This window comes from Aphanomyces invadans (genome assembly GCF_000520115.1).
Source record: "Aphanomyces invadans strain NJM9701 unplaced genomic scaffold supercont1.35, whole genome shotgun sequence".
NCBI lineage: Eukaryota > Oomycota > Saprolegniomycetes > Saprolegniales > Verrucalvaceae > Aphanomyces > Aphanomyces invadans.
This window is the reverse complement of record NW_008580180.1, coordinates 384,827-407,781: the sequence shown is the minus strand read 5'-3', so window position 1 is coordinate 407,781 and position 22,955 is coordinate 384,827. Positions and strand designations below refer to the sequence as shown.

At 54.8% G+C, this 22,955-nt stretch overlaps 7 protein-coding genes across 9 annotated transcripts; 5 read left to right on the top strand and 2 right to left on the bottom strand.

Moving 5' to 3' along the window:
- The first annotated feature begins 17 nt into the window (after positions 1 to 17).
- H310_12009 (hypothetical protein) lies at positions 18 to 4,071 on the top strand. Its single transcript, XM_008878911.1, has one exon. The coding sequence runs from the start codon at positions 72 to 74 to the stop codon at positions 4,032 to 4,034; it is 3,963 nt and encodes a 1,320-aa protein (XP_008877133.1). The 5' UTR covers positions 18 to 71; the 3' UTR covers positions 4,035 to 4,071.
- A 116-nt stretch (positions 4,072 to 4,187) lies between these two features.
- On the top strand, positions 4,188 to 8,020 carry H310_12008. Of its 2 annotated transcripts, XM_008878909.1 has the most exons (7): positions 4,188 to 4,497; positions 4,623 to 4,842; positions 4,907 to 5,026; positions 5,156 to 5,680; positions 5,738 to 7,442; positions 7,496 to 7,718; positions 7,771 to 8,020. In XM_008878909.1, exons 1-5 carry the CDS (start codon positions 4,214 to 4,216, stop codon positions 6,785 to 6,787), a joined length of 2,199 nt encoding a protein of 732 aa, XP_008877131.1. In that variant the 5' UTR covers positions 4,188 to 4,213; the 3' UTR covers positions 6,788 to 7,442; positions 7,496 to 7,718; positions 7,771 to 8,020. The 2 variants fall into 2 exon arrangements, with proteins under 2 accessions (XP_008877131.1, XP_008877132.1); XM_008878910.1 differs by lacking the exons at positions 4,188 to 4,497; positions 4,623 to 4,842; positions 4,907 to 5,026 and having other exon boundaries at positions 5,080 to 5,680; positions 5,738 to 6,716; positions 6,788 to 7,442.
- Positions 8,021 to 8,366: 346 nt separating this feature from the next.
- Positions 8,367 to 10,474, bottom strand: H310_12007. Of its 2 annotated transcripts, XM_008878907.1 has the most exons (3): positions 10,318 to 10,474; positions 8,434 to 10,266; positions 8,367 to 8,387 (listed from the first exon to the last, which is right to left on the bottom strand). In XM_008878907.1, exon 2 carries the CDS (start codon positions 9,699 to 9,701, stop codon positions 9,279 to 9,281), a length of 423 nt encoding a protein of 140 aa, XP_008877129.1. In that variant the 5' UTR covers positions 9,702 to 10,266; positions 10,318 to 10,474; the 3' UTR covers positions 8,367 to 8,387; positions 8,434 to 9,278. The 2 variants fall into 2 exon arrangements, with proteins under 2 accessions (XP_008877129.1, XP_008877130.1); XM_008878908.1 differs by having other exon boundaries at positions 8,434 to 10,474.
- A 2,810-nt stretch (positions 10,475 to 13,284) lies between these two features.
- On the top strand, positions 13,285 to 15,139 carry H310_12006 (hypothetical protein). The gene is made up of 4 exons (XM_008878906.1): positions 13,285 to 14,306; positions 14,359 to 14,615; positions 14,660 to 14,780; positions 14,872 to 15,139. The coding sequence occupies exons 1-4, from the start codon at positions 13,305 to 13,307 to the stop codon at positions 14,920 to 14,922; spliced, it is 1,431 nt and encodes a 476-aa protein (XP_008877128.1). The 5' UTR covers positions 13,285 to 13,304; the 3' UTR covers positions 14,923 to 15,139.
- A 97-nt stretch (positions 15,140 to 15,236) lies between these two features.
- H310_12005 (hypothetical protein) lies at positions 15,237 to 16,181 on the bottom strand (the record flags this gene model as incomplete). The annotated part of the gene is made up of 3 exons (XM_008878905.1): positions 15,237 to 15,452; positions 15,507 to 15,765; positions 15,814 to 16,181. 3 exons carry the CDS (start codon positions 16,179 to 16,181, stop codon positions 15,237 to 15,239), a joined length of 843 nt encoding a protein of 280 aa, XP_008877127.1.
- Positions 16,182 to 16,366: 185 nt separating this feature from the next.
- Positions 16,367 to 18,198, top strand: H310_12004 (hypothetical protein). Its single transcript, XM_008878904.1, has 2 exons — positions 16,367 to 17,679; positions 17,744 to 18,198. The coding sequence occupies exons 1-2, from the start codon at positions 16,455 to 16,457 to the stop codon at positions 18,112 to 18,114; spliced, it is 1,596 nt and encodes a 531-aa protein (XP_008877126.1). The 5' UTR covers positions 16,367 to 16,454; the 3' UTR covers positions 18,115 to 18,198.
- A 625-nt stretch (positions 18,199 to 18,823) lies between these two features.
- Positions 18,824 to 21,595, top strand: H310_12003 (hypothetical protein). Its single transcript, XM_008878903.1, has 5 exons — positions 18,824 to 20,476; positions 20,522 to 20,722; positions 20,780 to 21,108; positions 21,162 to 21,450; positions 21,500 to 21,595. Exons 1-5 carry the CDS (start codon positions 18,860 to 18,862, stop codon positions 21,542 to 21,544), a joined length of 2,481 nt encoding a protein of 826 aa, XP_008877125.1. The 5' UTR covers positions 18,824 to 18,859; the 3' UTR covers positions 21,545 to 21,595.
- The last annotated feature ends 1,360 nt before the right edge of the window (positions 21,596 to 22,955 follow it).

Sequence of the window (22,955 nt, the reverse complement as noted above, 5' to 3'; positions counted from 1 at the left end):
CGTCCGATTCATTTCCCAAGCCGCCCCCAACCGCAAGGTATATTTAACTGCTGCCGCGCCGCCATCGCGTCATGGTGGATCATCGAGGCCGCATCCGTGCACGTCAAATTAGCATCGTGAACACTAGATGCAGACTGCACTCCCCCCTGTATCGAAACACCCGATCGACGATATCAACCTCGTCACGGTCGTCGGTCGAAGAGTACGAAGAGTCTCGCCTTGTGCGCTCCCCTTCCCGCTCCCCAACACGCGTGGTTCAGCGTCAAGTGTTCTTTGGCGACGACTATGCTGACACAGACTCGGACTATCCAATGAAGGAGGTCGATTTCCACGCAACAGTGGTGAAGCCCAACACATTGACTGACTTTGTTCGAACAACAACGACGACGACGACGAAAACTGTTGTGTGCGAAGAACAAATGCACCTGGAATCTGAAGTTGAAACGAACACCTCGTCCGTGGCCATGGACAATGCTTGGGAAGTGTCGACTGCCGACATGAAGCGACGTTCTACAGCCGACTCGGCGCCTTGCTCAGAATTCTCGGCATCCCCTTGCGAACGCAAGAAATCACGCTATCATGCCCAGTACGCCCGTCCCACCTTTTCATCTGCGTTGGCCCAATCAACGGGCATGTCGGACGCATTAGCCCGCATGAAGTTGCGCAAACAAGAAGTCGAAATGGCCAACGTTGTCGACAAGGTTCAAAAACAAATGATGGCGATGGAGAGTGTGCTGAAAGAACTTCAACTGGAGCACCGTGTCAAGTGCGAGTTGCTCGAACGCCAGATCGAGATGACCAACCGTGTCGAGCAGGAAAAGACTGCCTTGCAGCATGAACTGGACGTCGTTACACGCCAACTGATGGCGCTTCAAAGCCGCAAGGAAGGCGAAACAACCCAAAACGTCAACTACCTGTCTGTTGCCATGACTGCTTTTATGAACCAGTCGGAGCAAGCGCAAAATTTGATGTTGAACCAACTAAAGGCATTGAACCTACCGCAACTCGCAACTGAGACGAAGGAAAGCAAGTCGGACGTACTGCATCTGTTGACCAAATATCATGAAGATGTGTTGTCGGCGTTGAAATCGACTGCCTCTACCGCGCATATTCCTGAGGTCCCAACGCCTGTTCGTCGCAGCATGACATTGGCGACTGAAGCCCCAATGCCGAAAGCTCTGCCGCTGGCCAAGACAAAGGAAGCTTCCAACTCTTCTGGTTTTACTTCACAACGCATGATTGGCGCCCTGATCTTCTGTCTCGGTGTGGGTGGTGGTTTGTTGGTCCCTTCATCTAGTGGAACCTCCCCTGCCCCAGTCGTCCAAGCACCTCTGGATGTCGATGTAATTGTGGAAAAGCTCAAGCAAGTATACGTCCCATCGGTTGCTCCGTCAACGGAAACCAAGTGGGCCGAAGTTGTTGCTTCGGTCGACGACGTGGTGGAAGCGCCCAACTTGGTCGAACCAGTTGTGGATGAGGCCAACTTGCTATTGGAACAGATTGAAGAGGAGTCAAAGCCTGCGTTTGTAAAGGACGTAGCTGACGTGCCCCTCAAGGAAGCTGTTGCCTCTGTTGCAACATCTGTGGCCGTGACACCTGATGTCAGCACTAAAATCGCGCTCATTATGAAGCTGAAAAACCTGAAGAAGCCTTCGTCGCAAGAACCTTCAAATATGGAACAACCTTCCCGTCTTAATTTGATGGAAGTGGAAGTGCTGCCTCTGGTGACCTTAGCTCAAAAGTTGAACGCTCCTGCTCTGAATGCATCGCTTGTCGACGCGAAAGTTAAGGAAGCTGAGGCTGAATCTCATGGTTTGACTGAAGATGCCGATGCCGCACCTGTCACAGCGGAAGCTGTCGGCGAATCCACGGTCGTTTCTGACGAGACGATTGATCAAGTTGATGCTGCCGTCTTTGCTCCTGAGGTCAAAAGCGTGGTTGATATGGCTTCCGACGAAAACTCCCCCGACACGACGTACTTTGAAGCGATTGCTCCAGTCGAAGTAGCCCAGGTGGTGGTTCCGGTGGAGGTGAATGCCATCAAGGAAACCGCAGATGAGGCTGTTCCCGAGGCTATTGTTGAAGTTGTTGAATCCGTATCGGAAGTCGAAACCATTCTTGACGAAGTTGCTGAGATGGAGCCGGCCACCGACGTGTCTGACGTCGCAGAAAAGGTATCTGAAGCTGCACCTATGTTGAACCTCCCCAAATCCAGCTTTGATGCGCTCGCGATGGCCTTGCGATCTTTGATCGACCCGTCGCAAAAGGAGCCAGCTGCGGCAGTTCAAGCGCCCAAGGCCTCATTGACCAAGGCCCCATTAAGGTCTTCTGGCCGCCACTTGTGGAAGCGTAACGTGAAGCCTGTTGACGTTGCTTTGCCATTGGAAGTTGTTGCCTCTGCGTCGTTTGTGGGAACCGACGAGATTGAGTTGTTGGAAAGTGTTGCTGCTGTCAGCCCTGATGCCGACAATGACAGCGTCGTTGGTGATGATGAAACCGTCTCATTTGGTAAAGCTGCCTCCCCCGAGTTGCAATTCCCATTGAAGGTCACCTGGGCCGACAAGGTGTACGCAAACATTTCCTCTGAAATCGCAGCCGACACCAAAGCGCTGGCTGCTCTCGAGGTCATTGTGCCCAAGCCATCTCTGTTTTCCAATCAACGCAAACTCGATTTGCCTACTTGCGCGTGGAACACCAGCGTGGCTGCCGAGGTGTCGTGGAACCCATTCTACAATGCCATGACCTTCGATGTTGATCCCTTTGTGACCGCCGACTCGGTGGATGGCTTGATTGCCGTCGATGTGGACGAGGATGCTGTTGTTGCCGATGCTCCATTGGTAGATGCACTTGTTGCAACGACGGCGGACGCATCGGAACAAGTCGCCGAGGAAGTCGTTGCTGTGGACTTTGCTCAACAAGACAACAACTCGATCATTGAAGAGATTGAAGTGGATCCTCTCGACAAGATTAAGCCAGTTGAAGACTTTATCGTGGACAATGCTTCTGGGGCTATCATGGACACGGGGGTTCACGTCGCCCCTGCCGTCCCTGAACCCACTTCTGAAGTTCGAAGTGCGGTGGATGTGCAACCTGCGGAGACCTTAGACGAAGGTGTCGCAGCCTTGATCTCCGCAGACGAATCTGAAGTGTTTGAGGCCGCTTCTCCTGAAGACCGTCAAAGTACCCCGGAGGCCTTCGTCGTTGCATCTGTCGCTTCTGACGAACTCGCCTTTACTGTTGAAACCGAAGCGAATGTTGAGATATCGGATGCGGCTGTCGACGAAGTTGCTGCTCACGAAGCAGCACCTTCGACACTCGTTGGCGACGCGGAACTTTTCGTTGAAGAGGCGCCAGAAGTGATGAGCGAAATCGCTGATGTGGCGACTGGAGGCGTTGTTGAAGCTACTGCAACCATGGAGACCTCTATTGACGAGGTTTTGGCCGACCACGTTGCTGGTGAAGAAGTTGTGGTTGAAGCTGCGGTCGTGGAAGAACCTGAAGTTGCAGTGGCTGCTGCGACTTCGGTTCTCGAACTTGTATCCACCGAGGAGATCATTGTTGCCAAACCGACTGAAGCCATCGTTGAAGCGGAGGCGGAGGAGGCATCTGAGATTTCTTTTGAACCTGAACTGCCGGTGGAGGAAGTTGTCATCGAGCCGGCGGATGCCATCATGGAAGCGGTGCCTGAAGGCCAAGGCGAGGGGCGAACATTAGAAGCTCTCGGTAAAATCGTGATTTCGGCCGAAGCTCCTGTCGAGACTGAAGAAGCGTACGTTGAAGCTGTGGCTCAAGGCGTTGAAGGTGCTGGCGAAGATGCCTTGGAATTGGTCGCTGCTGAATTAGCAGTGGTCCCCGATGTCGATGCTGAAGGTGTCGAGAATACCTCAGCCGTCGAAGCGCTCTCGGAGCCCGCAGAAGCCGTGGCGACTGTGGTCGAACAGCCTGCTCCCAACTCTGAAGATGTCGAGCCTGCCGACTTGTCTGCCACTCCAGACGCCGTTTCCTCGTTTTTATCTGCGACGGACTCGCAATAACCTGCCAAGTAATTTATTTTGTGTTTTTTTTGTCCCATGCCTTTGCAATTTTCGCTATATCGTCCTGTTTGCTCCATTTTTGACCAAGCAGTTATTTTGTTCGTGTGGTTTTTGTCTCATTTTGACCTGTCAATTGCCATACTCGTTGTAACCGTGAAACGCTTGAGTTGGACGAGTGCATGGTAGCGCACTCGGAGAAGGTCCGCGCGTCCAAGGTTTTGGCGTCGGCGAAGGCCCTCGGGCTGAATGTGCACGATGCCGACTTGCACCGGGCGCTGAAGACGCACAACGCGCCGCACGACCACGTGTTTGATAAAAACCTCAACTCGACCGCCCGCTTGTTCCTGCGGAATGTGGCCAAGCATAAAGCAACCCCGAAGATGCCCAAGGTCGCCGCGCACGTCAGTTCTCCGCCTGCCGTGCGGTGTAAAACGATCCTCCTCGTGGACTCGGACCGCCAACGGTATGTTCTCCGAGGGTTTTGGTGTGTCGGGGGCCGGGTCGGTGGACCACGACTGGTCCACACCACTTCGTATTGTGAACGAGACTGTCGTTGTGAACTCACAGCTTGGGTGCTTGACGATGCAGACGAGATGACTTGACGACCACCATGTCGTCACGATTCAAAGTCGTCGTGGCCGGGTCCACGAAAGACGCGCTCCAAGTCCTCCAGATGATAAATGTGCACGTTGTCCTCGCGCGGCTGCGCTTCCAGAAGGACACAGCGATCGACTTCATCCACACATGTCGAGAGAAGCACATGACAGTGCCCATTGCTTTGCACACCTCCAGCGTCGTGGGCCATGAGGTACGGCATCCGTTCGAAGGAGCCCTACGAGGAATCAGCGGAAACCATGGGTTGTTTGGCGCAGGCAATGCTGGCAGAATGTGTGGACGCTGGCGCGTGCGGGTTCTTCGAAGATTCATTGCCCTCCGAAATCCTCTGCTATCGCTTGCTCGAATTGACCGCGTCGTTCCACGTCACGGACGCCGTACGTTTTGTTCGTAAACGGCGGCCGCTGCCTCGTCAAAATTGGATGGATTAGCGCGGAGACCAGCGGCAGCGTCCTATGCAAACACTTCATCCCGTTCGCTGCTTATGGGCATGACTGTTCGAGTAGGAATGGCGCGAATTCATGCCCCAGCCGGCGAATGTGCCGCGCACAAGCCATCGCGCATCCGCAGTGCCCCAGCCCATCCAACACACAGTGAGCGCGCGATCTCTTCTGTCCTCGTCGAGCGGATTTCGACGGTCGAGCAAGGTTCCATCGACGCTGACCGAGCTTGATGAAAACGGCGGCGGGATGGCAGAAGGTGGCAGCCCCAACGACGGTTGCATGTCCACGATTGACATGCAGATCCAAGACCGGCAGAACTTTCTCACAAAGCAGGAGCAGATTCAAAAAGTGATGACCATCCAACACTCGGTGCTTGGCCTCCGTCGGTCCGATTCAGATGACGCGCAGAACGAACAGCCGTCGACGCCCGCGCCATTGAACCCAGACCTCCTTCGCAACGAAGCCGCGGCGCCGACGCACGATCAAATCATCGAGTGCATGTACACCCGGCCGCATGTCGTCGCGACGCAAGCCCAGGAACACGACTACGCCATTCGCACACGCCCACCCCGCGATGCCGTGCCTCAAGTACTGTCTCGACGGCTTGCATCACGCTGACATTTATTCGTCACGTTCGTTGCACAGGAGCCCCTCCTGACGCACTGCATCATCGTCGACCCATCCACGTTGTGCGACTCCAAGACGGTGCTCAAGCGCATCAACCGAGCCTACCTGGCGCTTCAGGTCGGCGAGTACGACAGGGCCATTCAGTGGTGCACGGCGTCGCTGAAAGCCGAGCCAAATCATTTGACCAAGTGGTGCCACTTGCTGCGTGGCAGCGTCCACGACTTGTTGGGCGACTACACCGACGCCCTCGCCGATTTCGACGCCGCAACTCGCATCGATCCGGCGTTTCATCAAGCGCATTTTAATCGGAGTGTGAGTTTGCTCAAGGTCGGCAAGGACGACCTCGCCCTCGACGCCATCGTCGCCGCCCAAGAACTCGCCGTCGGCAAGGCGGATGGACACCCTGTCCCGACGGAATACGTCCGCAATCATGCGTTGATTCTGCGTCGGATGGGGCGGTACGATGAGGCGCGCCTGGTCTATGCCACCCTGGGCTCCACTTCGGTAGTAGCGACAGCGTCCGGTGCGCCGACTGCCGCCGGCGAGGTGGCCCAGACCGAGGCCGCTGCTCGAACCGGCGGGCTCGGATATGACAGCGAGAAAGAACAATCTTTGGAGCATATGCTAGGAAACGCAGGGTTCACGGGCGGGCTCTTTGACGCCCTCTTTTGCCAATCGAAGGACGAAAAAGCTGCGTGCCGCGCTGCCCCCGAGACGAGGTCCCCCGCCATGCTCGATCTCCTTCAATCCCGCTTGCACCAATACGATTTCTTCGCACGATGCCCGCCAGATATCCTTCGAAACGTGTGTCAAGCCCTCCATTACGTCGTCGTGCGCAGCGGCGACACGTTTTACCTGGCTCACGACAACCCTCACGCCTTCTACGTGTGTGTGAGCGGGACGCTGAGCGTCCACGCAAACTTGACGCTCGCTGGGCAAGACCTGGACACGATGGCCTCCTCGAGCACGCATCGCCTGCGCACTGGCGACGTTTTTGGTAAGCAGGTCTGCCTGTTGATGAACACGCAGTCCCGGGGCATGCTGGCAAACGCAATGGATGGCTGGTAGGCTGCGTGGGAGCAAGCATCTCGTCGCTGATGCTGTACCTTGCGGACGAGCGGACTGAAATCATGTACTTGACGCCCGCCGCGTTCAAAGCAACGTTGGAAGGGCAATGGCTCGTCGAGCAACACGCCCGGTTCAACGTATTCCGGCGGTCCCCTGTCTTCCGCATGCTCTCCGACAGCGACCTCGGCCACGTCGTGAGCCATAGCATCCTCGTTCGATTCCACAAAGGCGACGTCATCGTCGCGCAGAATGAGCTGCCCAAGCGACTTTACGTGCTGTACAAGGGCATTTGCCGCGTTGAGCAGTCGTTTGCGCACGCGGCGGCTCCGGACACGACAGAACAAGATGTCGTCGACCCGCAAGGCGCCATGACGCCGTTGACCTCATCGGCAACTGCCCTTCTAGCCCCCATCAAACCTTACCATCGATACTTGGACGTCCTGAACTGGCCGTTGGGCTTTCAGATTCATCCAAAGCTGTCGACCAAGGCTGCCAACCGACCGACTTCTCCTGGCACGCCTTCCAGTCCAGGGAGGCCACCCTTGCCTGCCAACGTGCCATCGCCACAGCCCCTCCCCACGATCACACACGACATCTATCCCCCCGCTCTCTTTGGAGAATCGGCGTACAAAAATGTACCTGAAAAGGCGAAATGGTGGGACCGATCCAAGGGCCATTGTGTCGCATCCTCACACGGTTCTCCCATAGTTCGGTCGTTGCGTCGACCTTGGTGGAAGCTCTGGCCGTCGACATGCATCAACTCAAATCACTCAACTTGGCCAAAGAGGTCTTCGCAGCCGTGGTGTCGAACGCCCCGCTGTATGTGGACGTTGCCAAAGCGCGCAAGATGTACGCGAGCCACAAGCAATGGACCAGTGTACGGGGCAAGGAAGCCCTCCAAGTCAACAAGACGCGGTGGCCTGTGCACAAGGTATGCGAGTAGAACATCTTGATTCCGATGCACGATGTCACGTGGTATGTAGGAGCGGCTCCGCTACATCCCGAACGGTGGGTCCATTGTCGTCCCCAACTGCAACATCGCGACGGATAACACAGTCAAGCGATGACGACTGGACGACGCACTTGAAGGACACCATACAAAAATAATGTGCAGTAACAATGCTCAATCAGCCACATGCTAGCAGCAGCATCGTCGCGGGAATCGACACACGTCCGCGCCGCCATCGTCGCGGCGGGCATTGCGCGTCGACGATCCTCGTAATTTCATTGGCTAAAATCGGTTTGTTCGAACCCTGTTGCCATACGAAACATGATTGATTAGTTGAAAAGGGATAGGTTAATGCAGCTTTTGGGCAGATTATTATCCAATCAAAAGTGAATTTTCGAATGCATCAACAATGCAACGCAGGCCAAAATTCAAGATCCCTACTATCGTGGTGTGGCGCGGTGTCCTTGCGCGCAACCATCGCTTCCTTGTGCATTCCTTCGATTGCTTCAATCGCGCCAGAGTTGTTCTGGGACTTGTCTATCGGATGTGTGTGTTCAGGCGCCAAGACGCCATGTCTTCTGTGCACCCCATTGTAAGCATGAAGAATGGGGACACTTCCACCATGTCCATCGGGTGACAGCAATCATGACGCTGTGCGAGCAAGAAGTGAGACGGACGAACTCGTCAATTCATCCACCTTCCACGTTCATCTCGCGGTTCAGTAGTAACGGCGCGGCGTCCATCGACACGGCAACCGCTTGTAGTCGTGGGGTAGTGTGGGTTGATTGCAGGATGTGGCTGTTGGGCGAGACGGCGTGGAGTTTACGGCATGTCTATCCTCGTCAAAATTGTGTTTCTGATCAAATTGCCCACCTCTGCGACACCAACGCCACATTCTCCTGTCCAAAGCTTTGACGGGAAGCGCAGTACCGTCATGAACATCCTTGTACTTGTGTGAATCATGGCCGCAACCGTATCACATGCCCATACGGGTCCCAAGAAGACGTCGGCAACGTTGATGTCCTCACTGCCAGCAACATCGACGTCAACGGCGGCGGCTACTGTTCGCCACGCACACAGTCTTCTGTCGTAACAAGGGCTCGTAAAAAGCAGTGCGGACTCCGACGGACCCCGCCTCATTCAAGCGAAGCGTTACTCGCAAGGACACCGCCAAGCGCGCTGATGATAATATCTCGTCGTGGCCATTGTTGCTTGCTCAGCGGGAACCCGACCACGACCACGAGCGTCGTCAGCGTCCCATTCAACTCCAACATGACTGCATTGTACGTTGTCGCGCGTTGGCTGCTTGGAGCTGTCGACGACCTCATCGTTTCATGCGCTCTTGTAACAAGTGCGGCGGATGCACGATCTCGACGTGTCAAATGTCCAAACGGTCGTTCAAATATCGTTGAATGCACTCGGTCTGAGCCACCACACCATCGAGACAGGGATTCTCGTCGCAATCGAGTCATTCCACGCGATATCGTGCACTGCTGTCCAGGACTCCCAGGCATTGCTGCTGAGCCAACATCTCGGTTAGTGTCACAGGTGACGTTTTCCTTTCACCCGTTCGCCATTGACATGAGGTCGTGATGTCGTAGATACGATCACCCTTCCACTAGTAACGGCAACAACGCCGACGCCTGCATCCGACGCTCTTGGTGAGGTTGGCGATGGCGGATGGGGGTCTGGAGCCGCCAACGCAACAGCTATAATGACGACAACAGCACTTCGGCCGCTCCCGAGACGGCAACAACCCCATCGTTCCACGGATATTCCGATTACAACAACACCAGCGAGCGAAAACAAGGGAACAGCAGCGCAGCAACCACAACAACGTCGACGGTCCATGTCGGGTTGCCGCACGCTTACAGGTTCGACACGGTTGCTGGAACTCGGTGAGCGGTGGGCTGCCGGAGGGTCCTTGGCGGTGCTGACTCTGTGGAATATCGACCAGAGGGACATCGGGTACAAGATCTTGCTGGCGAAAGGCGCGTGGGGCGAAGTTTGGCTCGGTGTTTATGCCAACGAGTCCGTTGCGATCAGAAACTGTTGCCACACCGTCAAAGTGGTGTCCAAACGCAAATGTTATTTGTCGAGGAACTCCAGCTCCTTGGGCGGCTGACTTGCTCGCACATTGGCCAGTTGCGCGGGGTTGCGTGGTCGTCGCTGAGCGATATCCAGGGCATCGCAGAAATCATAGACCAGTGCGATCCGGCGTCGTTCTTGCAACGTACCAACCCCATTTCGGATCGACGAAATCAAGGTTGTGGCCAACGTGGCGAGAGCATTGGCCTATTTAAATTGGGTTCACATCATCCACCGCGACTTCAGCCGAAGAACGTGGTGTTGGATTCCCGCAAGGGACTTTGATGTGCCCGAGAACAAGTCATTTACGGAACAATGACCGTGGAAGCCGAACGCCACGACGGACGGCGCCGAAAGTTATCGCCGGGTGCGATTACATGGTTGCCGCAGATGTGTACTCGTCGATACGTGCGTGACGTCGCTTTGTCGATCTTGGTGAATGCTGAGGGAGGCTGTCTCAACGCATTGTTCTGGATGAACTGGACAGTCATACCCTTCCCTTTTCCCTCGAACGCCACCCCGAGAAGGGCGGGACCTTGACTGGGACTGTCTTCGAGGCCCTGCTAAGGCAAAGCAAGCTCACACCGTCGTTTTCACCCACTTGCCCGCCATTTGTTCGAGACTCGGTCCTGCGCTGCGACTTGACAAACCCTGACCACCGTCCGACGGCGTCAACTTGTCCTAGCCGTTTCTCAACAAGTTGGGGCGTAGACGCCTGTCAAATTGGTTTTTGCAAGATAAAAAAACTGTTCGCACACACTCCTCGACTTGCTTACCAGATTTTGCCTGGAACATATTGTTGCGATGGAAGTTTTCACGAATGGCTTCCGCGCATTCAGCCCCGCCAAGGCCTTCGTGGACGAAGCGGGTTCGTCGAAGACGTTAACTGATGCTGGTAGAAAGGCTTGTGGAATGGCATTGCGATCTTGCCGCACTTTTTCGTCAAATATACGTATTTCCATCGTCGAAAGACCTATTCACGGTAGGATCATCTCTCGTACGCCTTATGTTGGCAGATTCAGCGAAAGCTAGACGACGTACGTTCATCTGCATGTTTCGTTGAGCGCGAATCGAAGCGTGCAACGAAGTCCATTGCGTCCACGTCTTTGAAATAACGTACCGCGGAACGCACGAGCAAACTAGAATCACTCGACAGCATTTAGGTCCGAACGAGAAATATTAGCGCCGCGCATTAGGATTGATACCTGCGTGCTTAACATCCTTGGACAGGCGCAGGATGAACTTGCTCAAGGTCGCCTGTCGCGCTTTCGACTCTGCCAAAGTTGTGTACATTTGAATCGTCATGCGCCGTCGGTAAGTTCTCCACAAAACCCACGCAGTCGACTTCAATTTGTGGCTGTGGTGAGCCTGTAATCGACGCAATGAGAAGTGTTTCCTTTGAAACGATGGGCATCGAGGACACTATACCTTTGCTCGATGCCATTTTAATCGTTTCGTTGGGCGGGACTGCCAACAGGAAATCGCTTGCCGAAGCATGCGGAAGCTATGGGCGACTGTTGCAAGGTCCTCAGCAGCACGCCTTTGTTGGGCGCCCAGCGTGTGGTCCACCCACCGTCGGAATACTGATTTTGTGCATTTAGAGTACCAAAAGAGTCGTGTCGCGTCCAAGACCCGTCGAGTTTCCAATGCCCAAAGATATAGGAACCTTTGCTGCACCAGCACCTACCGACACGACACATGATGCCAAGTTCGGATGACATCGTAAAAAGTGAGCAAGCGTTTTGTCCAGCTGGACAGCCACTGCTCTATCGCTGTGGTACGTACGTGGTGATCTTGGAGGTATTGGTCCAGACTGGAAATTCGGAACGCTTCCAAGTCAACGACTGTTCTTTTCCATCTCAAAAATATCAATCGCTTGAGATTTTGAGCAGATATCAACGCCCTATCGACAACACTCATCGTGAATAGAGCATTCGAGGTGCCCAAACGTATCGATATACACCCTACTGATTCCTAGCATCGCGACATGCAGAAGGATAGGCTTTCCACTGACTGAACGCGCGCCGACAAGAATGTTGATAGTGCATTTGATCTGCGGTGTACTTGCTCAGCTGAAGGTACAAATACAAACGCCAGGAACGCCACGCATGGTGCAGTGCTGCAACGGCTTTAGCAGATTGCCACAGTCGAATCTAAATCGTTGCAACGAAGTCAATACCACGTGTATCTCCACGCACAAACACGCCATCTTCTTACCAGTCGTGTACGACGGGAAAGATAGGTCCAACCACAAAATGATTTGTGCTTCATGCGTCGCTGATTGTTACTGCAATACGTACGAACGGCCATCGCAACGGCACGGCGCCGTTGGAGAGCGTGCTGCCAAGAGGACCACATTCGTCGTAGCAGGTGTTGGGTTGCCCAATGTCGACTGCGATGAAGACTGAGGCGTGCGAACAATGTGCGGGTGATCTTGGTTTTCCACAGGTGCCATATTCGCGTGACAAGCCACCGGTTGTATGAACCTTCAAGGTGTTGACATATCCAGCGACTCCATTTGGTCGCGGCTTTCCATGGAGTAAACACGCGACGAACCATCATGTGCTAAGCCCGACGGTAGGTCACATTCGGGTATAGAACGGAGAAAAATACGCAGTACCTGCCAAAATGTAATGTGGTGATGCTTTGCGGTGCTTGCATGTTCCCAGTGTCGGTGTGAGGACGCAAGAGGAATCACCGTCGAGCGAAGGATTACTTGCTTCTTTGGTACCTGTTCAGTGTTCAAGTCGCAAGTGACGTGATGAATTCCATTGAACTTCTTGCACATACTTGGCCCTTCCAAAACAAGAAGAAATGTACGAGAAAACGGTGCACCCGGACACGACGAATCTTCATGGACGTTTTCCACGATCGAAACGAAGTATAGAGGAATCGAGCGCGCATGTGACGAAGGGCAAGGATATCATGTAGACGACGTATTCTGCACATATCTAGTATTGGTAGCCATTTGAGATGACATCCATGTACGTAGTCAAGGCAGAGAGGGGGACATCAACTGTGTGCAGGAGGCATCGCACCTCGATATCGGACCCATCGACAGAACGCGAACAAGTCAAAGCGTGGGAATCTTTGTCGTCGTTGGTGTCGACGGCACTTCAAATAACCCTACCATTCACATGACATCTTTCATACGCCTCAAATATGCATGCAAACGGACGGCTTACGACGCACCTTCCACGCCATCAATGCGTTGACGAGCGCCATCAGTTCACAGTACGCTTCCGACACCAGAAGTTGATGTCGTCGTTGTTGCTTGATGAAGGTTCGCTCCTTCCACGCCATAACGACATGCTTCATGCGCTCGTGTCCTATCGTGGTGACTTCTTCTCCACTCCGCATGCAGCAGCTCCACGCCGCGCCGACCGATCCACACCTGAAAATGCGCGCGTTTGTTCGATTGAAGCGCGGTGTTTATCCGGATACCCGGATACTCGGAAAACGAAGGCCCATATCACGAGCATGCCGTGGGTTGCCAACAACAACCAAGCGGGTGAGTTCCGCCTGCCGACGCATGCGGCCTTCCTCAAAAACATGCAGGCGTCGCTATCGCCAACGCAAACGTTCCGTGCGCAAGAGTACGAACACAATGCGCCGTTTTGTGTCTTCCTGCACCCATCGCATGCTCCACCCCAATCCTCCGAGTCGTTGTTCGTGTATCCCCGAACTTATGCCCAGTTTGTGTCCCAAGTGTGCTTCCTCGACGAAGTTCCTGAGGACGCAATCTGGTGCAGCGCTGAGCAATTGATCAACCTGGAATTGTGTGACGGCCAAGAGGCGACGTGGCGATGGTATAATCCAACGCAAGACCCACTGGCAGCATCCATCACGTTTGAAATCCGTCCCCTTGTCAGCACTGAAGGCGGTGCCGATTCCATCGTTGTGGACGTTTCCGCCGTCAAATCGCGACTCGCCCAGCTTGGACACGGTAAAATCCTGACGGAAAACGAACGTGTGGTATTGCGCATGACCGACGACGACGACCGTCCCTTCTTTCTTCGAGTGGTGCATCTGGAAGGCCACGATCCCAACGAAACCGAATTCACCATGCCTTACGTGTTTCGAGGACGCGTGGACGCCGCAACGACGGCGATTTTTCTCGTCAAGGAGAATCCCGACAGCGAAGAGTACGATTTGTTTCACGACAACCCCACCGACACCGACCAAGCCCTGCCACCGTCATACAAGGGGTCTGTCGTCGATGTGTACACAAACGATGACGAGATGTTCCCCGTCAAAAAGAAACTCTTGTGGCCGTGCATCAAGCTCACGTCCGCCGTCATGGCCGGCCACGGCGTCCACAAGGACAAGGAGAGCGTCGTTCACGTCGACGTGGACTGCCTTACATTTGATCGCGTGTTACTGTACCTGGAGCACGTGGCACTGCACCCTGACGAGACATTTCAGTTCGATCCGCACTTTACCGATGGACTACTGCATGCCGCGCGCACCGTCGGCTGTCAGGTTGGTGTCAACGTCATGGCATTGGAGACCTCATGCACGTATACGGCTGTAGGGGCTCGAGGATTTGTGCCGCATGAAGATGGGCGAATTTGAATCCCGTGTGCGGAAACAAGCTATCAAGTACAGTTACGTCGTGGAGCGCAACCTTGTCGGCAACGAGTTTTGGCTTATCATGGACGGCATGGTCCTGGATATCACGCGGTGGCTGCCCGAGCACCCAGGCGGGTCCGAGCTCATTCCGAAGGAGGCACTCAACGTCGATTGTGTCGGCATGTTTGAAGTCTTTCACGCGTCCAAAGCGTCGTTCCGGTATGGCACCACATGGGACCCGTTCCCACACCCTCCGCGCCTAGGTACCTCAAGCAGTTTTACATTGGCGAACTCGGCGACAAGGAGCGGGGGCTGTGCCCGAACGGCCATACTCACAAGGAGATTCCCATTCCATCGCTTGGGTTTATGGACGAGTTTAGGCGGGTACGGGCATGGTCCATGATGTGTGCATGGCTGTCAAAGCTGTTGCTTCCTACGTGATTTCGCCCGACTGACGTTCGCGTTGAGTGTGTAGTACACAACGTGGCGAATTACGCCCGAAGAAGCCGTGCACATCAGTTTTTAAAGCTGATACTGGTGCTGTTGCTGATGCTGACCAGCGCTACTTGACGAGAGGGACATGAAGGGCGCGGCCATGTGCGGGGGCTTGTGCATGGAGCTTGTGTGTCGTGCAGTGGCGTTCTCATTCGAAATGAATGCAGGTGGTGGCTTGAGTAATGCGAGAAATTGAGCGACCGCACTCTCCGTAGTGGCAGTGTTGCCGCCATTGCCCAAGTCTTCGCCAAGACATTGGAAAATGATCGAATGCATGGTCGCATATCGCCTGTGAAACTCAGCGTCGTCGTTCCTGACGCATGACTTGAGTCAAAAGCTGCTCCGTCACCATGCCACATACCGTGATGATTGGTACGCTGCGAAAAACTCAAACAAGTCGCTGAACGCGCGATGCCGTTTGGACTCATCCAGATGCAAAGGAAGGGCCCCACTTGTCAACGTTCGATGGGGACCGAGAAGTTGCGGCAGCGTGTGTGCCGACAGGTCTTGCAATGGGTCGGTAAAAAGCCCTGTGCCCAAGTCGTGGTTGTGCACATGCACCTACACCACCCCCGCAAAGTCCCAACCGATGAGAATGGAAGGGAGGGCACGCACGTGCTTGGTGACGACGACGCGCCACTCGTCCACGAGGGATGACGGGACCTTGTGAACCTGCACGTGCATCTTGACAGGACAGGCGCTGTAAAATGCACCGTCGCGCGCTTTCCGCTTGGGGTTTGCAGGCACGAACGTGGCATCGTCATTTGCATTGTCGACAGCACCTGCGGTGGAGGCGCCGTCGACGACCGCTTCTTTCGTCTCGAACAAGTTCATGTTCTTCGACATGTTCGAGTGCGAATGCTTGCAATCGAACCTATGTAATAGCATGTCTGAATCCTGTCGACGTGACGATCGAACGCACCGGATGCGGGCATGCGTGAACTCAACAGGCACAGGCGCAAACTGCTTGACCTTACGCCTGATCTGCTCGGCGTTGTACCGCACAGTCGTCTTGGAGTCGCGCGAGATGTACGTTTGGTTCGTCTCCTTCATGTACTCGTGCAGCAAATCGTGAAAGTCTTTCCACGTTGCGAACGTCAAGCCTTCGAGTGACCGGACAGGGCATTCAACACCCGTCTCTGCGTACTGCTCTTCAAGGAATTGCCTCGCCTTGACATACTTGGATCGTCGCTTTTCGAGTCGCCATGCATGTGCCGCTGCCGAGACTTCCGTGGCGTTGCCGTCGGATTTCCCTTCGCCGATCGGACCCGGGAATGATGCAGTGTCCATCTTCGAACGGCCGACTTGGCACGGACTGGACTCAACGAAGATTATCCGGATGCCACTTGATTGGCTTGACTTTTGAAACCCATTGATTGGCTAAAATACATGAATACGACTGATTGGTTGATTCTGAAACGGTTAAATCATCGTTGGCCAATGGCATCGATGGAATCTAAACATAGCAAAGTGCACTTGGGCGCAACTCCCCAACGACACTCTGCGACCACACCCCCGGCCGCCTTTCCCCGCCACCCCCGCCATTTGACGCTCCAGGCTGTCATGGCAGAGCATGTGTTCCAAAAAAGTAACCCCATCCTTGGTCGAGGCAACTACCACGCCAAGGTTGGCAACGATGGCAAGCAGCAGAAGTTCAAGATAGTTGAGGGCATGCGCATTGACAGCTCGTTGCCCCAATCCCCGAGTATCTTGGCCACTCGCGCCGACAAACGTGGTGACCCCGATCGGTTCTCTACGACGGCGCGGGAGTTTGGGAGCGAGCTGACGATGAAAGACGAGAGCGTTTTTGCCCCTGCGAACGTGACCAAAGTGCTGCGGTTCTACGCGTTCTTCGAAGAAACAGTCGACGAAAGTCCGTCCGAATTGTTCCGGCTTCGCAAAAGCATGATCTTGCTCTACCTTACCGACGACACCATCGAGATCATTGAGAACAAGGTCGCCAACAGCGGGCTGCCCCAGGGTACGTTCCTCAAACGCGGCAAGCTCCAAAAGCCCAACAACGGCGGCCACTACAAAATGGAAGACATCTACGTGGGCATGCACTTTCCGATCTACGGTCGCATTTTCAAGTTGTACAGTTGCGACGCGTGGACACGGGCGTACTACTCGGAGCACGGCATGGACCTCCATCCTGACATTGACATTCCCAAGGATGAATACACATTGAGTCGGCAGGAAATCGCCAAGTTGTGCGGTGGCGAAGTCGGTCATTTCTACGGGAAAAAGAACAGCGCGCTCAAGACGTTCATGGAAGCCACGTTGGGGAACCACGGTCTCCAGAGCATGAAGAAGAAAAAGTTTTTGGAAAATTGCCGCAAGGTGCTCAACTTCAAATGCGAGTACGACGACCGCGACAAGCTGTACGGCGACTTGATGGCGTACAGTTTGAATTATTTTTTGGAAGACGACACGATCGAAATCAAGGAGGTCGAGAAGCCCAACTCGGGGCGCGACCCGTTCCCGCTCCTGCTCTCGCGCTGCCGGCTCCTCAAACAGTGGGAAGGTGCAATCCACGACGAACAAGATCGAGGCGTCGAGGAGCCCACTGGCCGGTCCGCTTACTTCAATGAAGAAGACCTGTACGTCGGCGCCGTGATCAATGTGTTCAGCCGGCCCGTCAAGCTCGTCGACGCCGACGTGTACACACGAAAGTATTATGCCGACACGTGGGGCGTCCAGCTGGCGCCGCCCATGTACCACGAAGAGCCACGGCAGGAGAAGAAGAAGCCCGATCCACCTCCGTACACTGGGTATGGGACGGAGGAAGGTAAGATAACACCAACCCCTCGCTTCCAGGAGGGCGGCTGGGTCATGACGCATCCTGTGTATAGATTCGCTGGGGTCGGTCACGCATTTGGTGCCGAAAGTGCCCAAAAAGGACTTCATCAAGATGTCTGAAAACGATCGAAAAGTGCTCCGTTTCTCGGCCAAGATGGTCTCAACGCGGCGCGAACAAGCCGCGCGGCAGTTCATCGTGGCGTTTTACCTCGCCGATGATACAGTGTCCATCTACGAGCCGGAGCAGCGCAACTCTGGAATCGTAAGCGGCAAGTTCCTCGAACGCGGTCCACACAAGAAACCCGACGGCGCGCGCTATCACCTCGAGGACTTTCAGCTGAGTTCCCGCGTCATCTTCAACGCGTACGAGTTTCAAATCCACGACGCCGACGACTACACAAAAAAGTACCTCGGCTTGCTCTAGCCCGTTCCGACCAAGCATATCGATTGCTTGCCTGGCAACCGTAGATTGTATATCAATAATGCAGACGAACCTTTCGAGTTGGCATCGACGCTTGAAGCATTACCACTGCCTCGTCGCTGACCTTCATCAAGCAAAGCCGACGTTTGGATACGGCTAATGAACTTTCCACAGGCGAGGCCAAGGTCTTCTCGTCCTGAGCTAATGCCACAGGAAGGTCTCGCGAACTTAGCCAACAACCACACTCCCTTCAGCAGAGAGGGGATTATGCCGACAATGGGAAGCCCATCGCGACATCCAGTGGTGTGTGGCGACAATGGAGATCCCCAACAGTCTGTTGTGCGACTCGAAAAACTCACATTTACACGTCCAAGTGGACGTTGGTGGTCGGGCGGAATTCGACCAACCTTCATCCACTCTTGGTCCAAGCATGGATGGATACCTTTGCAGCTTGAATGCGATAAAGTTGCGATGCTCTCTACGACGTAGAAGGTATCGAGCCTGAGCAAGCTGGCTGGCATGAGCTCAAAGCGTGTTGGCGATATCGCGAATTGTCCTCGCATTCTCGATTTTAGAACTTTAGGATTCGACAAACCGGATAAGCCGAAGGTTATTATATTCGAATATTATCATATGCCGTAGTGCTTGTAATTAAATAGAAGTTGCTGCATTTCGTCCGAATAAGATGCCATGAGCGTGAAACTGTCAGAAACGCAGAGGTCACAGCACAAGTGGCTAGAGTCGGGGGATGGAGCCGATAAAGGCTGCTGATGTCGTGTCTGCGGGTGAACTGCCTCACCGCCAAGAGAAGATGGTGAATCCGTCGCATCAGCTTCACCACTTAACCAAGGAAATGTCAAAAGCAGTCGCGCTCAACGTCGATACCACGATGCGAAACCGCACGAAAAGCTCCATCCACCACGCACAACAGACCAACTCCCACGCGACGTCAAGTGGAGATGAGATCGCTGACGATGACGGCAGTAGTAGTAGCAGTGCCAGCAGTAGCTCGGCCGAGTCGTCTCCGAATCCATCCCCCACAGCCTTAGTGTCAACAAGACCACTGCCGTCAGCGGGTTGCGTCCACGACCCCAAGCCCACTAAGAAGAAATCTACTCCATCCGCGCAAGCGTCATCGCCAGAGGCTCTATTGATGCCAGGCAAGGCCTTTCTCGAGAGCTTCTACATGTTTCTCAAACAGCATGCCAAATCTCTTCGCGTTCGTAACCCACGGCTCCAAGTGAAGCTGAATCCTCCGTGTCTGCATTACCTCGAAGGGTGCTTCCTGGCCATGCTTCAACCGTCATGGCACCCCGACAATGGCGCCGTCATGCAGTGGCAAGCGCGGCGGGACCACGACGCCACCGAAAAGACGTGCGAGCTGAGCGGCACCAACGTCAATCAAGGCATGTCCAAGACGAATCGCATACTCAAGCTGGCTGGCTACGTCTTACACGTTATCGATTTGAGCATCGAGGCATTGCCCGACACCATGCCGCTACCGTCCACGTGCAACCTGTCCATCTTTAGCTCGTTGCTGTACCTCCACGTTGACGGTGTTCCGTTCAACGACATCCACCACCTCCCTGCGTTGCGGAAACAACTCATCGAGCTGCACTTGTCGCGCACGACCGTGCCATCGCTGGCAGCGCTGCTTGGCGAAGACAGTTCGAGCGGCACGTGGGGCGCACTCAAAGTCCTCGAGCTCGTCGCGTGTGGCGTGTCGAAGTTGGACCCGAGCCTGACTCTGGCCCCGCGGCTCCACACACTCAACGTAGCCCACAACGAGTTACAAACGCTGGCACATTTGGAGAACTGTCCTCACTTGACCGTCGTCAACGTGAGCTACAATCAGCTGACCTCGGTGGCCGGCGCCCATCGCTACTTGGCCGCCGTCGCGTCGTTGGACCTGAGCCACAACCACCTGATGTCCACGTCAGGGCTCGAAAAAATGTTTACCTTGCAGACGCTGGACCTTGCCCACAACGCGATTCCAACAACGGGGGAAGTAGCGTACTTGGTCTCGCTTCCACTCCTGCATGACCTGTCGCTCCTCGGGAACCCGTTCTTTGACATCCCGTACCGAGTCCGCGTCCTGGAACTTCTGGGACGCGGAGTCGTGTTAGACAACGCGCCGTGGTCCCCGGCGGAGCTGCATCTCGTGGATCGGCAGCAGCCCCCCACGGCCGACACCGTCCATGCTCCACAAGACGCCGTGGATTACCACCATGCCACACAGACGGGGGCCACGAGCTCGCGTGAAAGAGGGTCGACATCGTCTTTGTCCAAGGATTTGGGGACGGCAGGGTCCAGTCAAGTTGCCCAGGACATTGCGCTCCGTGCCAGCATTCTCTGTGGCTTACTGGTAACACTGATTACTCCGAAATCGCTCAACATGGCGGTGGCACAGGTTGTCGCGCATGTGCTGGCGCAATGGATCTGGCCAACGACCGATTCGATGAGCGCCGACCGAGACAACTACGTGATGTGGACGGTTGCTGGTCTGGTGACTGTGGTTACGGCCGCGGTAGGACCGCTCTACGGCCACAAGTGGTGGCGAGCTGCCACATTAACCGACGATGCCATGGCATCCACTCCGCTGTCCCCAAGGGTACCCCCAACATCTCATCGGTTTCTCGTCCGTCTTGATGGTCCGTGGCGGCGATAGATGACCAAGCAGCTGAGCTTCAACACGCATCAGGTCGACGACGATGTGCTCCACGAAGTCGCATCGCTGGACGTGCTGTCGACGTCGTTGGAAGTATTGGTCGAGGCGGCGTCGGAGATGCCACTGCATGACTTCATCACGATGGCAGGAGAGATCCACAAACTGCTCGAGTTCCTCGGGACGCTCGGCAGCGTCGCGCTCAAGCCATGGAAGGTGGACGAAGCGGCGTTGGTGCGTGTGTGGACCGAAACAGGTCACGATTCGAACGTGACGATTCAGCAACTCGTGCGGGACGACAGCGCGCGGCATGACCCGCGCTCGATCACGAGGTGCCCTTGCAGCGTTCACATCGTTATGTTGTCATGCTTGCATCGTGGTCTAGGACGGTGCTCCACATGGTCCCAGTCCTCCTCTTTGTGCGGTCGCTGTGCCTCGAAATGGAGAAAGACCCAGACATGGCGTTAACCCAGTGTGCTGCGGCTGCCTATGCCGCGACCATTGCCAAGCAAAACAAGCACTCGTGGCTAGTCCAAAACGCCGTGCTGTCGGCGATGCAGTGGAGCCCCGTGACGCGGACAGACCTCATTGTGATGTGGGACGATCCCGACCAAGATGTTGAGTTCAAAGAGCAGCGACTTCACGCGATCGGGCGCATGCTGGACATCGTTGTGGTGCGTTGTATTCGTCGCAGAATACGCTCCTGCACGACGGCTTTCGTAGGTCCCGCTGGCCAAACTCCGCGACGTGTACAACGTATCAGACTAGCGTCGATGGGCTGGCTATATATGTGTACCTTGGATAGTCCGTCTTGCAGAAGTCGAGCGCTAGACGTCATGGGGACAAATGCGTCGGAAATGGTAGTAGAGGCATGCTTGTGGACGACGCAAAAAGGAGCGGATGGGTTGGAAGAGTTCTAGCGAAGGCGTCGAGGGGAGATTGTGCAGGAGCGCGTTGGGCCTGCTTGGGACCACGGCCCTAGCAGACGAACAGCTCCATGCTAGTTATTACTCAATGAACTAGATGGGCATGACGAGCGAGCACCCAGAGAATATTAGGTAGAGGTTTCCGCCTTGATTTGAAATGTTCATTATATTTTAAATAGTTTTTTCAAGTTGTCGTACTCCTTATCTAGGATGAACTTGGTTTCACAAGCCTTGATTTGAGATGGGAGGACGTTCTTGTGGCGTGTGCCCGCTGGGTTGTGAGTATCTCACACTTCCTTGGGGGTGTGGGGGGATCTTGAGCGCATTCTACTAAGTGTCTTCTTCCAAGTGCGTGGCAGAACGGTCCGGTGAAACGTAGGGTGTGTGGAGACGCCGGACGACTTGGAAGTGGGCTTGCTTGTTCTTCTGAGGGCAAGACGCCTACGGAAGCATACTAGCCGAGAGGTATTGGTGTGTGGAAGTCGGGTATGTGGTGAGGCCCAAGTTTCAGTTGATGTTTCTTCCGTGTGCCTTTCGCAGGGCTATCGGAGGACTGCGACATTTTCTGGATCTTGATTATGTGCAATCATGGGGGCGGGATCGTGGTGGAATCGTGAGCGATCGCGGCGCTGCTACTTGATGTCGCTTGTTTGACGGAAGCAATTGGCAGTTGACCGTCGATCGGCGAGAAAGGGGTGACTTGGAGTTCACGGAAGCCGAGAGTGGGTGACTACTGTTGGTGCTGAAGGGGGTGTGATTCCTACCGCCAGTGGGCAACTGTTGTGCGGTAGCTTCAAATTTAAAATGTGCCTTGCGCGCCACAACTGGGCCAGTTGGTGTTGATGGTGTCTTGGTATCGGAGTCGCAACTGTTGACGCAATGGGCTGGCGGACGCGCTGGCCTGTTGCTGAGGTTGTTGTCTTCGAGTTAAAGTGTAAAAGCTTTGACTTGGTGGACCCGATCGCGGAAGCGGCAGCTTCTGCGACTTTTTTTACCCAAAATTTTGTAAGCAAAATATACGCTCACTTCAGCGTGCTTCAGGAGTCGTGTCGAAGGCGGTTGCCGGCGTTGTCAAGGGAGCGGACTGCAAGTTGGTAGCTGACCTAGAGAATCTTGTACTCGAAGTAGGTATAGTGATGATGAGCAGAATCGTGTGTAAAATCTTCCAAGTCGAAATGGCGTGAATATTGTCCGTTGTCGTTGAGTGAAAGCGGCGAGTATGTTGGCTTGGTCGGTGATGGGATAGCTGGACG

Coding starts and splice junctions, on each gene's coding strand:
- H310_12007 (XM_008878908.1), bottom strand. CDS start 9,701: ATGTCCCTCTGGTCGATATTCCACAGAGTCAGCACCGCCAAGGACCCT.
- H310_12008 (XM_008878910.1), top strand. CDS start 5,171: ATGCCCCAGCCGGCGAATGTGCCGCGCACAAGCCATCGCGCATCCGCA. Junction 5,681..5,737: donor CCCGCGATGCCGTGCCTCAA/GTACTGTCTCGA, acceptor TTCGTTGCACAG/GAGCCCCTCCTGACGCACTG. Junction 7,443..7,495: donor GTACCTGAAAAGGCGAAATG/GTGGGACCGATC, acceptor GTTCTCCCATAG/TTCGGTCGTTGCGTCGACCT.
- H310_12004 (XM_008878904.1), top strand. CDS start 16,455: ATGGCAGAGCATGTGTTCCAAAAAAGTAACCCCATCCTTGGTCGAGGC. Junction 17,680..17,743: donor TGGGTATGGGACGGAGGAAG/GTAAGATAACAC, acceptor TCCTGTGTATAG/ATTCGCTGGGGTCGGTCACG.
- H310_12006 (XM_008878906.1), top strand. CDS start 13,305: ATGCCGTGGGTTGCCAACAACAACCAAGCGGGTGAGTTCCGCCTGCCG. Junction 14,307..14,358: donor CGCGCACCGTCGGCTGTCAG/GTTGGTGTCAAC, acceptor ATACGGCTGTAG/GGGCTCGAGGATTTGTGCCG. Junction 14,616..14,659: donor GCGTCCAAAGCGTCGTTCCG/GTATGGCACCAC, acceptor CTCCGCGCCTAG/GTACCTCAAGCAGTTTTACA.
- H310_12003 (XM_008878903.1), top strand. CDS start 18,860: ATGGAGCCGATAAAGGCTGCTGATGTCGTGTCTGCGGGTGAACTGCCT. Junction 20,477..20,521: donor GCATTCTCTGTGGCTTACTG/GTAACACTGATT, acceptor GCGGTGGCACAG/GTTGTCGCGCATGTGCTGGC. Junction 21,451..21,499: donor GCATGCTGGACATCGTTGTG/GTGCGTTGTATT, acceptor CGGCTTTCGTAG/GTCCCGCTGGCCAAACTCCG.
- H310_12009 (XM_008878911.1), top strand. CDS start 72: ATGGTGGATCATCGAGGCCGCATCCGTGCACGTCAAATTAGCATCGTG.